The sequence below is a fragment of the Ambystoma mexicanum genome, chromosome 6q (assembly GCF_040938575.1).
Source record: "Ambystoma mexicanum isolate Mex_15411 chromosome 6q, UKY_AmexF1_1, whole genome shotgun sequence".
Lineage (NCBI taxonomy): Eukaryota > Metazoa > Chordata > Amphibia > Caudata > Ambystomatidae > Ambystoma > Ambystoma mexicanum.
Genome location: NC_090937.1, coordinates 656,503,194 through 656,519,368, shown reverse-complemented (window position 1 = coordinate 656,519,368; position 16,175 = coordinate 656,503,194). Strand labels below are relative to the sequence as shown.

General features: G+C 46.0%; 1 protein-coding gene across 11 annotated transcripts in view; it reads left to right on the top strand.

Annotated features, from left to right (window-relative positions):
• Window positions 1–16,175, top strand: part of BLTP1 (bridge-like lipid transfer protein family member 1) — a 2,946,455-nt gene that overhangs the window by 6,396 nt on the left and 2,923,884 nt on the right. For all 11 annotated transcript variants that reach the window (XM_069631149.1, XM_069631145.1, XM_069631146.1 and 8 more), the window contains exon 2: window positions 15,403–15,531. In XM_069631149.1, coding sequence (XP_069487250.1) covers window positions 15,435–15,531 — 97 coding nt within the window. In that variant the 5' untranslated portion in view covers window positions 15,403–15,434. The remainder of the gene's footprint in view (window positions 1–15,402; window positions 15,532–16,175) is intronic.

The following is a 16,175-nucleotide window of genomic DNA, read 5'->3' as shown; positions in this document are numbered from 1 at the left end:
CATGTCAAGACTTACCTGTTGGGTCATTCCCTTTTCATTTCGGGTCCGCGCCGCATCCAGGCATTTTCGGACCCCGGCCCGTAAGGGGAAAAAGACATCAGTGTTAATGAGTGAATGAAAAGACATTACCAAAACACTCATTAAAGACATACCTGATTTCCACAAGGATTTCACCGCTCACCCCGGGTCGGTGCCTGTTCCCCGGCATTCTGTACCCCGGCCCCTATGGGGAAAAAGACACTAGCATTAGAACATTAATGCATGGACACAAGGGGAACCACTTATAGAAAAACTTACCTGGAAGCCAAGCAAGTTTGGTTCTCACCCATCCGAAAATCCAGTGACGTAACTGGATACCAACGCGCCCCTGCATCAGAAGCAGGATGGAGAGCTCGTCCTTCCAGACCCTAAGGCGAGACGCTCCGGGGAAGCACAGAAGGGTTTTGAGGAGGGTGAGAGGGGTAAGTGGGAGGCCGATTGCATTACCCCGCAGACAGTTAACCCCCTATTCTCACCTACAGAAGGATACTTCTGCGAGTCAGACAATCCAGATCTGGGGCCCGGTCCAGTCCGTCTTCCGAACCCTGCGCATCATCTTAGACGAGGTCACAGCAGCGCGAACCAGGCCAGCGCCCCCGTGGGAGTCAGGTGAGCGTTACACATTTCTCTGGTTTGGATGGCCCTGGTGAGTTTGGGGATGCCTGCCCACAGTTCCTCCCATTGCTGCCTGGGAATTTCCTCCCCTAGCGTGGCGTCCCATCTCCTCATGTATGTCCACTTAATTTTTTCTTCTTGAGTGTTCGTTAAATTATATAATGTCGACACCAGTTTTTTGTCACCTGGGTTGGTTATTATGTACGTCTCAAATGGTGTGAGATCTCTCGTGGCCTCTGGTGTACTTAGCTAATGTTTTATCTGCTCATATTTGTATCTATCCGTTTCTGTTAGCTTCCACATATTTTTACATTCCGCAAAAGTTCAAATTTCTTTGTCTTGGATCATTTCTCCTATTTTCCTGCACCCTGCTGCTTCCCATTTTTCAAAGCCACCAGATTCCTGTCCTGGTGGGAACTGTGGGTTCCTGCAAATAGGCGTGAAGGGAGCCAATGGAGTAGTCATGATTCCCTTTCTGGTTTGGACATCCCAGGCGTTAAGGGTGGTTCTCATGACCTCACTTACTCGAAGTTCAGGTGTCTGTGTTGTTTAGGTTTCCACAGTAGGTCCTCCAGGGGGGTCCTGGCGACCACCCTATCTTGCGTTACCCAGATCGTCTGCTGGTCCTCCCCCAACCACTCCTTCAGGACCCAGAGTTGAGCTGCCTGATAGTATTTCCTGAAGTGTAGTAGGGACATTCCGCCTGCCTTTGTTGGTGCCGTGAGAATGGCCCTGGCAACCCTCGGGGGTTTCCTGTTCCACACAAATTGCGATACTGCTTTGGAGAGAGCTTTGAAGAAGGAGTCGGGGACTGCTACAGGGAGAGCATGGAAATAGTAAAGCACCCTGGGGAGTACGTTCATTTTTACTGATTGAATTCTTCCCCCACCATGAGATCCTGAGCGGGCACCATCGTTCTAGATCCTTCTTAACTCTATTTAGGAGGTGTATGTAATTGCACTTATAGATCTTGTCCACCCTGTGCGGGAGTGTCACCCCTAGGTATTTGATGCCTTCCTCTACTGTTTTTAGACTTAGGAGGCCTGCCACTGTTTCTAGCAACTCCTTGTTTCCCGCTAGGAGCATAATCTCTGATTTTTTCCTATTTATCTTCAGGCCCGAAATCCTCCCATAGTCCTCCGGTGTTTCTATGGTTCTCGGTGAGGTCCCGGGGTCTTCCAGTGCTAGGAGCATGTCATCAGCATATGCTAAAACCTTATGTTGCCTGCCCGCCATCTCGATCTCCCTTACCCCCTCCGATTCCCTTATCTTAATTAGAAGGGGCTCCAAAAATATAGCGTATAGCCGGGTGAGAGGGGGCATCCCTGTTTCTTGCCCCTTGAGATCTCCACACTATCCGTGACTTCTCCATTTATTGCTATTCTAACCGATGGGGAGTTGTAATTGGCTTTTACCATATTTATAAAATGTTCCCCGAACCCCGTGCGCTTCAGTATTTTGAAAAGGATGGACCATTCTACACGGTCAAATGCCTTATCAGCGTCTAATGAGAGTAGTATTGCTGGTGTATGTGTGATGCCTATTTTTTCTATCAGATGGGTTACTCTTCTTAAGTTGTCGTGTGTTTGCCTACCTGGGATGAAGCCTGATTGATCTGTGTTTATCAGGGACGGGAGGAGGGGTGATAGTCTGGCTGCCAGTACCCTAGTATATATTTTCGCGTCCAGATTTATTAGGGCTATCGGGCGGTATGAGCCAGGGAGAGTGGGGTCTTTAGCTGTTTTAGGGAACACGAGGACTTTCGCTTCATTCATGGATGGGGTTACTTTTCCAATGTCCTTGAATGTATTGAGTAGCCTTGTCAGGACCGGAACTAATATGTCTGCATATTTTTTATAAAACTGGGCCGTAAATCCATCCGGGCCTGGTGTCTTTGAGATTGGAAGGCCCGTTATTGCCTTGAGGACCTCTTCTTCTGTGATCCTAGATTCTAAAGCCTGTTTGTCCTCTTCTGCTATTGTCTGTATGGGGATAGATTGTAAGAACTTATCTTGTTTCTCTTCATCCGGATGCTCTGTTGTATATAGTTCTTGGTAGAAAGCTTTAAATGCATCCCCTATATCCTTTGTGTTTGTATGCGGCTGTCCTAGTGCGTCTTTGATGTTCAATATCGTCATTGATTTCTGTTTTTCCCTGAGTTGTCTTGCTAGGTATTTGTCTGCCTTGTTGGCCCTAATGTAGTATTGTTGTTTAAGGTAGAGGAGGGATTTCTCTGCTTTTTTGTTGCGGAGCATCTCTAGTTGTCCCTGGACGTGTTTCATTGCTTTCTTGAGGCTTCTTGTGGGATGGGTAGTTGGCTCCCATGGAATTTCTGTTAATTTCTTCTCGATGGATCTTTCCCATTCCTGATGCTATTTGTCTTTGGCGGCTTTTAGCGCTATTATGTGACCCCAAGTTACTGCCTTAAAGGCTTCCCATACTGACCCCTGTGGGACTTCACCATTGTCATTTAGCTCAAAGAATTCTTTGATTTTGTCCCTTAGTTCCTCCCCCAGCACCGGGTCCGGTAGAATGTCTGGTGGCAGTCTCCATCTCCAGCGGCCTCTCCCCCTTCCGGGGGTCTCTATATCAAGCCATAGCGGGGCATGATCTGATAGTGCTATCGATCCCTTTTCGATATCCTGATTCCTCCCCACCAATCCCACCGACACCCAGATCTAGTCAATCCTTGACATTGTGTTATGCACGTGTGAGTAGTACGTGAATCCGCTATCTCACCGCCGTTGCCTGCGCTCTGAACGGGTAGTTTTCGGCTCTTCTTTCCATTTTATGTTGGATTTCCTTCAGCCCATGGCCATCTTGCTTGGGTTCTCGAGCGCCCCACTCCCCCGCTACTGAAACTTGATTTACTTTGTATAACGTAATACATCGCCCACGGGCCTCAGAGCGCACAGAAAACCAAACATAACAGACTGACATAACCTAGAGTGAAGGAGGGTGGACAATTATAGAATTAATCGGGGTAAAGCTTAAACGAGCAGGGTTTGACTCCCTTCTTGAAATCAGCAATGCAATTAGCCTGCCTTATGTGGGAGGGCCTGTACATCAAACATAGTGCTGCAAAGCCGGAAAATTTTAATCTGGGGTGTGCAAGTTTAGAGGGGTCATAAGAACGCAATGAGCGAACCACTCTGCAGGAGGATAAACGATCGGACAGATACTTGGGCACATCTGTATTGAGACACTTGTAGGTCAGTGAGAGAATCCTGTGCGTAGTGGCCAATGAAGTTTCTGTCTGGCCACTGAAACATGATCTGTACGGGAAAGGCCAAACGCAGCTCTAACAGTGTTGTTCTGTCAAGACGTGAGTCAACCAGTGCTGTAGCAAGCAAAGACCTCTTTGCATAGAAATGTACGGTTGAATATGGTTAAGAAGTTTGATCACGTAACTACATGTGGCTTTAACATGGGCGACCTGTGGCTTTATAGTAAGTTCAGCATCCAATGGGATGCCCAGTTCGGCATCCAGTGTGATGCCCAGGGTCTTAACTGATCTAGCAACTCTAATTTTATTGTCCGCTATGATGAAACTATCATAGTCAGGCTCATTTTTGAAAATTTTATTCCCGGAAGCATTGATCAGAAGTTCCGTTTTTTCAGTATTCAGGACAAGTGAGTTGGTTGCCATCCAAGCCTGAATAGGTTGATAGATTGTATTGATGGCTTTAGTGTCCCTGGAATTATTTCCTGATAGTTCAATTATGACCTGGGTGTCATCAGCATAGTTGTTAAACTTGATACCCAGGTCTTCAAGAAGTGAAAGAAGGGACATGGTATACACGTTGAATAATGTGGGCGAGATACACAAACCCTGTGCCACCCCACAAGTGACAAGAGCAGGGATGGAACTAGCACTTTCCACTGCTACTCGTGCATATCTAGGACCAAGACCGGATGCAATCCACTGCGAGGCTAACTGGGAACAATGTGCCTGATTGACCAGTCTAGCAACCAATCGAGAATGATAATCATTCAAGTCAAAGACTGCGGATAGGTCGATTAGCGTGAGGAGTGCTGGTTTACCCCTGTCCATAATGCCTGCAATGTTTGACTTGAGACCCAATAGTGCCGTCTCTGTGCCATATTTGGCCGTAAAGCCAGACTGCTTGGGATAAGGAATTTGTTTACTTTCCAAGTGATCTTGCAGTTGTAAATAGGCTACCTGATCCAAGATTTTTAACATGAAAGGCACGTTTGTAATTCGTCGATAGTGGATTTTGGAGTTATGCATGTCCAAAATACTCTTTCTCAGTAACGGTTACCCATGACTCCTTAAGAGCGATAGGCACATTGGTTTCCTCAAGTGAAATATGATATTTTATTTATATCGCGCCTATACACAAGTGTTGGAGGGTGCGACGAGGCAAGGATGGGGTACAAGGGAGGACAAAACAACGCTCTTACTAGGCCCAGTGACATTGAGAACGCGGACGTGCAAGAGGGAGGGGGGAAATTGTGAGGGCCAGTGGGGGAGTGGAAAGTGCTGAACACATGATCTAACAGGTAGTGCGGCCAGCTGGTGGCAAGTGCAATAATAAGGCACAGACAAACATGCCTAATACGTGCAGCAAGGGGAGTGTAGGGTTGCAGATACAGACCCAAGTGCAAGGGATGTCATTAGGTAGTGCAGGTATGTGTCTGGGCGGGCAGGGATCTGTGCCCGAAAGGGTAGCCAGGTGCCCAGTGCTGAAACAGACGGAGATCAGAAGGGGGGAGGAAGAGAGAAGGCAGAAGCAAAGTGGAAGGTCTTGAGGTATTAACGAGACGAGTGACCCATGGAGCCAATGTTTCTGTGCAGTCTTTAAGAAGGCTATATGGACAGTAGTCACCCAAACCTGAAGTTGGTTTCATGTTGACTACAATCTTGCATATTTGGTCCTCGGAAGAGGGCTTGAAATAAAAAGACATCTGTACTGGGCCCTTATTAACAAGCTGTGTAGGTATATTTAGCGCATTTGACTGACCTGATGTAATGTGCAAAATTTGATCTACCTGGGAATCAATGTCTTTGCCCCAAGCTTTTTAAATTGAGTTCATTATGTATCAGCTGACACCAATCGGCATCCTTTTTTATAATGGTGCTCGATTGTGATTTGCCTTCAAATTCCTTTTGTGCAAGTTAGATTTTGCAGAGGCGATCCAGGTATTGTAGTTATCGTATTTTGCAGTAGTACGTTTTTAAAGGCTGGCCGCTAAACATTTATAGTCGGTGTGGCGCAGAGGAGTAGGATTTTTCCTCCATTCTCTCTCTGCCTTGCGTTTTATCATGCTGTAGAATGGTATTGGAATCATCAAACCATAGAATTTGTGTTAGTTTTGATTTTAACTAGTCCAGATTTTTTGGGTGCAAGGTTGTCAATGACATGCTTGAGTGTATCAGTAAGATGACTAGCCAGGTCATCAGATTTTGTGAATGAGTACACGGGTCTCAGTTCATTTAATACATGAGAAGAGAGCAATTATAGTATGTTTCTTAAAATTTCTAGCAGAGGCCTATTGTCAGGGAGTCACTTTCTGGGAGGTTAAGCAGGTTGGGGGAGCAAAATTAAAAATCACTTGGTAGTGATCTGACCAGGGGCACTGGACAATGTCCATATCAGAAATGGTAACCTGATGGGTCAAACCCCAATCAAGGGTGTGACCAGTTTTGTGTGGGAGCCAGGACTTGCTGGGTAAAGCCCATGGATTTAAGTGTAGTAAGTAAAGAAGTGGCATGTGTGTCATTCAAATAATTAGGCCATAAGTTAAAATCTCTAAGAACAGTTATTGGAGTATTAGCCTTCGTTGTCTTGTTCAATAGATTAATAAATTGTTCTTCGAAGAGCGGTGTATCAGTGGGGGGACGATAAATCCATATTACCGTAAAGGAATAGTTCTCATTTAACTTAATCTTGACCACTAAGCTTTCACAGCCGTCCAAAGTATTGTGAGCGTTAAAATGTATGTTTAAACGATTTAGAGGTGAGAATGGAAACTCCTTCACGTCTACGCATAAGTGATCTGCTCTACACGTAGAGAAATCAGTGGGTATGGCCATGGTAGTTGAACTAGGGGAATCTGTGGTAAGCCAGGACTCGGTTATGCCCTTTAAATCACATCCCGTGTCAACAGTAGCATCAGATACCTCTACACCATGCTTTAGCAAGGATCGAGTGTTTAAAAGTGCAAAGCAGATTTTGGTAATTGAGGGGTCTGCCTCGCCTTGCATGCTAATTGGTTATAGCAATTTTGAGGTTGGATCGGCCGCAGAAGCTGCCAAGGAAGACTTGGTGTTATAAGCCTGACCATGTCGACTTGAGTAGAAGGAGTTAAGGCTTCATCATCGTTGGATATAATGTGCATCAATAGAGCATATCCAGACTTGGTTTGATTGCAAACCGGGCATGACAACTGGCGAGAGTACTGAAGAGGCGGTGTTAGAAGAAGATTGTGTACTGGGAACAGTGGGTAAATGAAGGGAGTTAAACATTTTGCATCTTCCTCAAAAAACCTCTCCATTATGGAAGTAAAAGCAGGTTGTGGGGCGTTACGCAGTGCTGTCAGTAATCAAAGTATAGCAGACGTAGTTGAACAAGGGCAAGGACGCTGAAATACCTGCATATGTGAAGTGTACAGCTGACTTGCTGACACCATGGACACAAACGGGCACTAACCGACTGTTCTCTCTCGTGCCGGCGCTCTCACTCCTGAAATGCTACTGGTGATTGTAGTTCAATCAGCAGCTAAAAAATGAAACCGTTCTTTCTCCCTCGTTTCCCCGCACAAAGTGCAAGGAAGCACCGTAGCCATCCAATAAAATAGCCACGCACAACAAAGATAATCAAGGAAGTAGTCTTAAAAACATTATCATTTTTAAATCGGTGCCTATGCAAACTAGCAGCAATATAATTTAAAAATAAAATACATTTAAATATGGTTTTCAGCAAACGCTCATGCATTCAATGGCAATGAAATACAGATGAGAGGTAAAAGGTAAACTTGGCCTGCTCCTTCTAATACTGTCATCCCGGCGTCCTTGTCATCTTCTACCTCTGTCTTTTCCCACACGCCCAAACCTCTGGTCGTGGTGGTGGTGTGGGAATTCTCTCCTCTGCTGCCCCCATGCTTCCTTATGCCTTATCTCCTTTTCTACTTTTGAATATAAGTATTCACGTTTTTCTTGCCGTTCATCTCTTTCCTTCTGATCTACTGCCCCCTTGCCCTGTCACTAGTTTCTGTGAAGATCGGACTCGCTTTTAATTACTCTGGACTTTCCCTTGCTTCTCTTAGGCGAGTTTAATCTTCATCTCTCATTATCTTACGTTTCTGTCCCTCTTCTCTCTTTTCTTGACAGTTATCTTTCACAAATTCCAACTCCTCCCTCCCATAAATCCAGCCCTCATTGGATCTCGTCTTCTGTACTATTCCTGTGTCCTCCTCTGTAACTGCATTCCCGTTGTATGTGGTATTATTTTTGTTAAAACATTTTGTTCTAGCAATGTCAGACAAAATAAATAGTGCTTAGAACATTGTTGATGGGCTGGCGATGGTGAAATCAAATATTGGTTATTTTTATTAATCCCTTAAGTGACATGAACAAAGACATGTCATACAGTGATTAAGCAAGCAGTGTAGCTGAAAAACTTGGGGAAATGTTGTGAGGAGCCTAAGGCATCCTCACTTCTTTTCTCCCTGTATCCTCCTCGCGGGTGACCAGGGAAAGGCCATCATTCTTGGATCCTGATCCTGAGAGTGGATATGCGAAGGAGGAACAACTGGGTGGAGGAGACATGGGGAGTGGGGAGGAGATGTCCTTAGGTGAGACATGGTATCCCCCATTTCCTTTACATAACAAACCCTCTATCCCTCAAGCCTTTATAGGTTATTGTCATTCCTTTCCCTATTCTTTCCTTAAAACATTCCCTAAGAAACCCCAGTTTGGTGCTGGGATGAGGAGGAGGCCAACCAGAAAAGCACATACTCATCCACACACACATACATGCATCAGTTGTGTATTGAGACAAGGAGGAGATCATCAATAGTAAGGCAGGACTACCGTTTCGACAGTGAGCAGTCTAGTCCTTTTCGGACCAATCATGGTGACGGGTACATTAAAAGCTGGAATCATTGTGGAAATGGTGCCAGCTGTGGAAGCAGGGCTACGGACTGCTGGTTGAAAACGGTAATCTCCGAAAAAGCGGCAAGGAAAGCGGAGCACTTGAGACCCTTTAGAAGATGCAGAGTTTATGCACCGGGAAGCGAAGCTGAGAGATGCTGGAGGGCGGTGGTGGACCGCACGAGGGAGACCAGCGTAACTGAGCAAAGCGGTCGAGTGAATCCCGAGCTTCAGGAGGAGCATTGCTCGGTGAGCAAAGCCACTGAGAGCCGCTGGGAGACTGAGCAAGGTACTGCATGGGAAAGGGAGAATGTGTGGCGGCAGAGGACCTCGGAGGAAAGCCGTAAGCTCTGACCTGTGAGTGTACCTAGAGGGGGGGGGACACCGGGTTGGCAGGCGAACATGCGAAACGAGCAATTAACATGAATTTGAATGGAAGCAGGTGATTTTGTGAATGCTGATTTAAGTGAAAGTAAGTTTAAGCACTTTTAAATACCGATCGGAGTGAAAGCAAGTTTTGAATATCAATCGGAGTGAAAGAAAGCTTGTGAATTTGCCTTATACAAGGAAATGTATTATATGACAAAACGAGTATTGGCAAAAGCTAAGAGAATTCCATGAACTGTATTATATGAGAAAGCAGGCATTGGCAAGAGCCAGGAGAATACAAGAAAGTATAACAAGTGCATGGTGGCAAACCAGGCCCCACGGTACAATGTCAGCAGGGTGTGACATATGTGAATGAATCGAGCATCACTGTCCAGTTGAAGCAGTGGCTGAGTGTTGATGGAAAAGCAGCAAGTAAGGTGTATCGGAAACGTGACCTTTTTAATGGGTGGACCGACAACTGCACTTAGACTGAGTGCCCGCCTGTATGGAAAAGTCACAAAAAGCAACCATGAACAAGCTTGTGTTTGAACTGCAAAGAGCTTTTTTGTGATTTTGAAGTCCAGAAACTGAACTACAAATGTGAACCAGTGCAAAATAACAATATCTGACAAGTGTCCCAAGGAATTGTTTTGAAAAGCTGGAAGATGTTGAACTCTTGAGGAAGGGAACCCCTGTGCCTTATGAACTGTTTTGAACTTGGGGAATGGAAAGCTGATTACAAGCCAGGAGCTGGAAGAAGCTCTGAACATTTATTTTGAACACTACTTATTTTGATGTTGACATCCCTACACATTGTATACAGTTAAACGTGAGGGCAAGTATAGGTTTTGAACACAGACCGACATTTGCTTTGGACTGCCTGACCGAGTATCCTTAGTTTTCTTTAGGTATGGAAATCCCACCTTACCATAAGACAAGTTAGACCTAATTCCTGCATTTTTAGTAAATAAAAGTTTGTGCACCAAACTTGAACCTGTTGTCTGTGTCTGCTTCGTGATGCCTTCACAATGTGTAACTGCTTACATAAGCAAGATGAGAATCGCACCACTTCTCCAGCATGAGATCTGGCATGGATTCACATGCTCATGAATATTCCCCGTCGTCAGACTGGGAATTCTCGGTAAAAGAAAAAATCAGTTTGTTTCGTTTCTGAACTGTCTTTCTCCTAATGGCCAATCACTGGTCTCTGGGTCATACTGCCCCCAGCCAATAATTTCCCTCTACCTAAGCCCCTCCTCTGGCAGTCATAATTCAGATTTTTACTGCACGTTCAAGTGTTGGGAGTCCTCGTGCTATAGCTCTCGAGCGTTTACTGCGTGTTGTGTTTTTTCAAAGAGTGTAATCTTATTTTTTCAGTCAAATCGAGCCTCAAGCTCCACCGATTCATCTTCCGAATAACAGGGACCCGTTTCGGAGTCTACGCCCCTCAAGGGCGATTTCCGTCGAATTTCACTTCCTGGAGGATTCCTGAAGATCTTTGAGGCCTACCCCACATGGACATGGCTTAGGACAAAGGAGACTTGACGCCCGTTGGATCCACGCTGTTTAGGATCTGCCCAGGATGTGGACTACAGAACGTCTTTAAGGAGGATGAGCACTCCTGGTGCCTCTACTGCCTGCACTCCGACAAGTTGCATGTGGAGGATGACTATGCGTTCTGCAAGAACATGTCCGTCCGGACCATGAAGGACCGTCGTAAACAACTCGCTGACTGGCTGGAGGCGAAGAGCCCGGCAGCAGGTGAGAAGAAGTAGTCTAAGTGGTCTTCTAAGACCTTTGAGGGCACTCCAGCAACGGGGGCCCAACAGAAGGCAAAGCACAGCGAGTCTGCGGGCACCAGGAGCACCGTTGGTTCGGGCTCCTCGACTGCCAGGCTGGGCGCAATGTCACTGACGCCGTCAACCACGAGCCAACGCTCCGGCTCAGTGAAAAGGAAGTCGGACAACCTGGGTACGTTTCGGGAGAAGCACCGGCCGGTCCCGATGGAGAAAGCCAAGGGGGAGCGAGGCGGTGACCCTCCCGCCACCGTGAAGGCCTCAGACGCGCCCAAGGTCGTTAAGGCCCAGATTCACCCGGCTAAGGCCTCGATTGAGGGAGTCGTGGCATCCCTGGGGCGACCCCAGTGGAGACGACCTCCAAGCCTAGAGTTTTCCTGCCATCCCAGAGGGAATCTTCTTTCCAACCAATCGAAAAGAGCCCCGGGCCGAGAAGGAGGGGGGGGGGGCTTTGTGAAGTTTTCATTGAGGCGTTTGCAGTTGCTAACAATAACATCCTTTTAGGTTGATTACACAAACAGCCGCCAGGCAATTTTCCAGTTTACAAAAGTGAAAAGCTGATCCATACTCTTACCAAACACAGAAGGCAGTATATGCCTTTGAGTAGGGGGCTTGAAGGTGAATGTTGCCATTACTTTGTCTTCATTTTGCACCCTTAGGATTACACCCACCCACTCCTGGAACATTCGTACACTCTCTGACCTCTTTTGGGAGACACTCTACTATAAAGTTCTATTTTATAAATGGAGGCCCTCCACCGACCCTTCCATTCCGGCCAACTATCGCCTGATCTCTATCACTCCTTTCCGGGGCAAACTCTTGGAGAAGTTTGGTATCTCTAAGCTTACCCTACACACCGAAACTGTTGGCTGTATCAGTCTGACTTTAGAGCATCCAGAGGCACGCAAACTGCTCTTCTGAACACCTGTGAAGACCTGCTCTCAAATCTTAACTCTAACTCTCCCTCTGTGCTCATCCTCCTTGACCTCAATTCTGGTTTCGATACAGTAAACCACAATATCCTGATCTCCCGTCTGTGAGATACCCTGGGCATCACAGAGCAGGCCCTGGCGTGGCTAGCGTCCTTTGTCTCAGATCGTCCGGCCCAGGTGGAACTTGGGTCCTTTCTCTCCGCTATCACTGTCTCTACTCATGGTGTTCCCCAGGGATCCAATCTATCCCCCTGGTTCTTCAATGTCTACATGGCCCCTTTGGCACACAGGATCTCCGACTTCACCTCCAACGTTCAGTGTTATGCGGATGACACAGCTCTCTTTCAGGCTACCGTCAGGCTCTTCCTCCTCCTCCTCGCTCATCCCTGACTGCCGGTCTATAATTCAGTCTTGGTGTGCTGCTAACGATCTCTGCCGTAATGCCACTAAGACAGAGATCACCCTCATTGGGACCCCTGCTCCCGCTTTCCCACTTGCACTCTGGCCGGCCTCCCTTGGTCCTGCGCCCTCACCCACCAGTGAGCCAAAAAATATGGGAGTCCTCTTCGATTACACTCTCTCCTTCTCTTCTCACATCTCGGATATCTCTTAAAAAAAAAAAAAAATCCCACTATCAGCTACACCTCCTCAGGAGACTCACCGTCTCCAGAGCCCTGGTTCTCTCCAGATTGGACTACTGCAACCGTCTCTTCATCAATCTTCCTGCTTCTCTCCAACCTCTTCAACTTATACAGAACAGAACCGCAAGACTTATTCTTGGCATCAAGCCCATGGAACTCATCTCTCCAGTGCTGAAATCCCTCCACTGGCTCACAGTGGCTGCAAGAATAAAGTTCATAGTCCACAAGACTTTCTGGGGCCGGGGCCCGCACTATCTACAACGCTCTCTGCCTAAATACTCTTTCTAGAACCCTCCACTCTGCCTCCTCCAACTCTCTGCGTGTGAGCTGTTTCTCCAAACAGAGATTTGGGGGTAGAACTTTATCCTCTGCATGTGCATCCCTCTGGAAAGCCCTCCCTGCCTCTCTCCATCTTGAGCCGGACCTCCTCAAGTTCCGGAAACTCCTCAAGACCTTCCTCTTCTCTTCCTCTTTCTGCCTCCCTCTCTCCTGCTTCCCTCCTCCTTATCCTCCCCAACTCTGCTCAGTTTCGTTGACTGGTCGCCTGGTGCACCTCCAGAGCCTCGCAGGCCCAGGCTCCCCCGCCAGTCCTACAATTGCCTCCGGGCCTCTGCATCGCACTTCTGCACTTGGAATACGTTCCATGTGAGGGGCAACACCTGCACTTAACCCAGGCCCCTGATGGACTGGAGGCACTTGTTTGCCCCTCCCTCTCCCTCACACAACCTTGAATGCACGAGGCCTAGCATGATCGTATGTCTTGTCCTCCCTTTGTCTCCCCTCCCAGCTTGGTTGTGCTGAAAACACATGCTTTATTGATGATGACCTATCATCAATCAAGCTAAATGTCACCAGGCCTAGTACGGTAGTTTATTATTCTGTATATCCTTCTCCCCCCTCGTCCCCTGCACCCCCCCTTCCCTTCACACTCCTTGTTATGCCTCAGGCCTAGTATGCTAGTTAATTTTCTTAGATCATTCAGAAACCTCAAGGCCTAAGAATATCTACTCTATTCCCTTGTTCCCTTCCCTTTTGAAGCACTTTCTAAAGCGCTTATATGCAAGTGAAGTGCTTCAAATAAACTATTACAATTAAGCAGTTTTAAAAAAAAAGTGTTCAAAGATGGGATTGGCAGAAAACCATGATTATATAGGACGATTGAAATCATTGCAGATTGCAGATAATTAGTAAATTGTATTTTCCTTATAGGAAATTTCAAAAATACGTAAATCAATTTCTGTGCCCGCTGTTCAGACGTACGGTCATGTTAATAAGGTTAAATAAGCTACTGGTCTTGCAAGCCAGGGGTGCGTGGGTAAAGATGCCTGTTAAAGAACGCACATGTCGGCTATGTAAAGAAGTAGAAACAATTGAGTCACTTAGACATGTACTTTCTTCATGTAAGGTGATGCTAAAATATTCTGTTGGGTATTAGATAGTGGTGGCGGACAGTTGGCACGAAGTATGCAATGAAAACGTTATGGTTAAACTGCCTATCTGGGCAAAGTTTAGCAAAAGCGGGAGCACTTGTAAGGGCATGGCAGGCTTTTGTATATGAATTAGAAATAAGAGATGGACAGGATTGTTTGTAGTGTTACTACTTTTATGTGGCGATGGCCTTATGGTGTTGGTGACGGAGCCCTATAGAAAAAGGGGCATTGATCTTGATATTTTTGATAAAACTGATTTTAATGCTGTAAATCATTTTTTTTTATTTTTCTCATTTATTTTATGTATGTATTTAAAAATATATATTTTCTTTTGTGATTAGTTCAATTTGAATTGAAGCACAATACCATATAGACTCCAGCCTCTTTCAGAGATGATAGCTTAATAAAAGGTATCTCATTATTTTTCCCTCCTACCTTTTAAGGCCACTGGGTCCCTTGAAAGATAAACATATGGATTTACTCTAAAAGATCTAAGCTCTGTAAATTCTTGTCTTTCTAACCTGCGCTGTTTGTTTGGCTAGCACAGTATTTTACTTTTCTCTTAAAATGCAGTAGCTCAAAACGCCTATCATGTTTGATAGTACTTGGACCATCCCAAGCATGCCGTAATAGATGCCCTTCTGGAGGTCCTGCACAGTGGCATTTAATCCATGGGCTCATCTGGGTGCACTCGAGTGACACAGTGTGTGGAATGTACTGCTACGAAACGGGAACGGGTAGGGTAGAGGGAGGGAGAGGGAGGGAGAGGGAGGGAGGGAGAGGGAGGGAGAGGGAGGGAGAGGGAGGGAGAGGGAAGGAGAGGGACTCTCACAGATTTGCATACAATTAGAACCTCTTAAAATGCGATGTGACCATTTAGACGAATCTATGTGATCACTGCGCTGGTAATAATGTTGACTATTAAATTGCTGACTCACATTATGGCGCGGCGCTGTGATAGCATAGATCACTGTACCCTTCTTCCCCCTAAGCGCCTCCCCTTACCCACTTACCTATTCGGCAGCACACTGTGAAGTGTGCCGCCGTCTCCTCTCACCCTGCAGCGTCAGTTCTCGCCCAATAACGTGGGTCTGAATTGGCATTGCAGGGTCCTTTTTTCTTCTTTATTTTTCCCCACTACCATCTAATGGAAGTGGGGGGACACCCCTGCAACCCCTGACCCCTGCTAAACGGACAAAGGGGAACAGGGCACACCCCTGCTCCTATTAGTCGGTGTAGTGGGGGGTCAGCATTTTATTACCGCGCAAAGGCGCAGTAATGAATTAGTCGCAATTTTCAGAGCAACATTTTAGTATTATTCCATTCAGACTACGCTAAACTGCTGCATTCACCTGCAGACTTTACGTGTCTCTGGTCTGTATTTTCATGTTTAAGATACTACTTAAATGAGCTCTCCTTATGCTGTGTACATCTGTTTTATTGGGGATTTTTCTCTTTTTGCAGTCGTTGGAGGATGATCCCACAAGCATCCAGCAATGGATCATAACAAAAATGACAGCAATTTTCCCAGCATCACGCAATTGGAAGATTTTCTCACAGAGCATGACTCAAATGTGGTTTGGCTGTTAGTTGGTAAGTTCATCCTATTATTCACTGCCATAGTTCACTGTTCTAGTTCTGCTGCCATTCCTTTTTGAATTCTCCCAGTACGTCATGCCGCATATCATTGCTGCTTCTATGTTTATTCATTGCTTTGGCGTGATCTTATTTAATTTTTAAAAAAAGGATCAAACTTTAAGATCCTTAATAGCCATTTAGTGAGGGTGGGGGAAAGGTTCGAGATTAAGAATATATAACTGATCTCTCATCTCAACTGAATGCAGCCATTCACAATCTGAGATGATCATGTTTATTTGTGCACATCACACACTGCGTTCACACGCTGCGTTATGACAATGGTATCAAATACCCATTGCTTACTGTTTGGTAGCTTGGCCAAGCTCTTTGACAAAGTTGATTATGCAAGATTCAGTGCAGCAAGAGTTTTTTGAATGACAATGCCCAGAGAGTTCGAAATTATCCTACTATGTTATTCTGCCCAGCATATCAAGCAATCTGGACAGTGAAATGATACCTCTTTTTAAGAGTAATGCCTTTAGACCGTGCAGGCTGGAATTATTGTATTTGTTGCAAGCATCTGATAAAATTACAATGAGACTTGCAGATCATCCTCGTAAAAGTAGTTCAAATAAGAGCAAGACATATAAAGGCTCAAT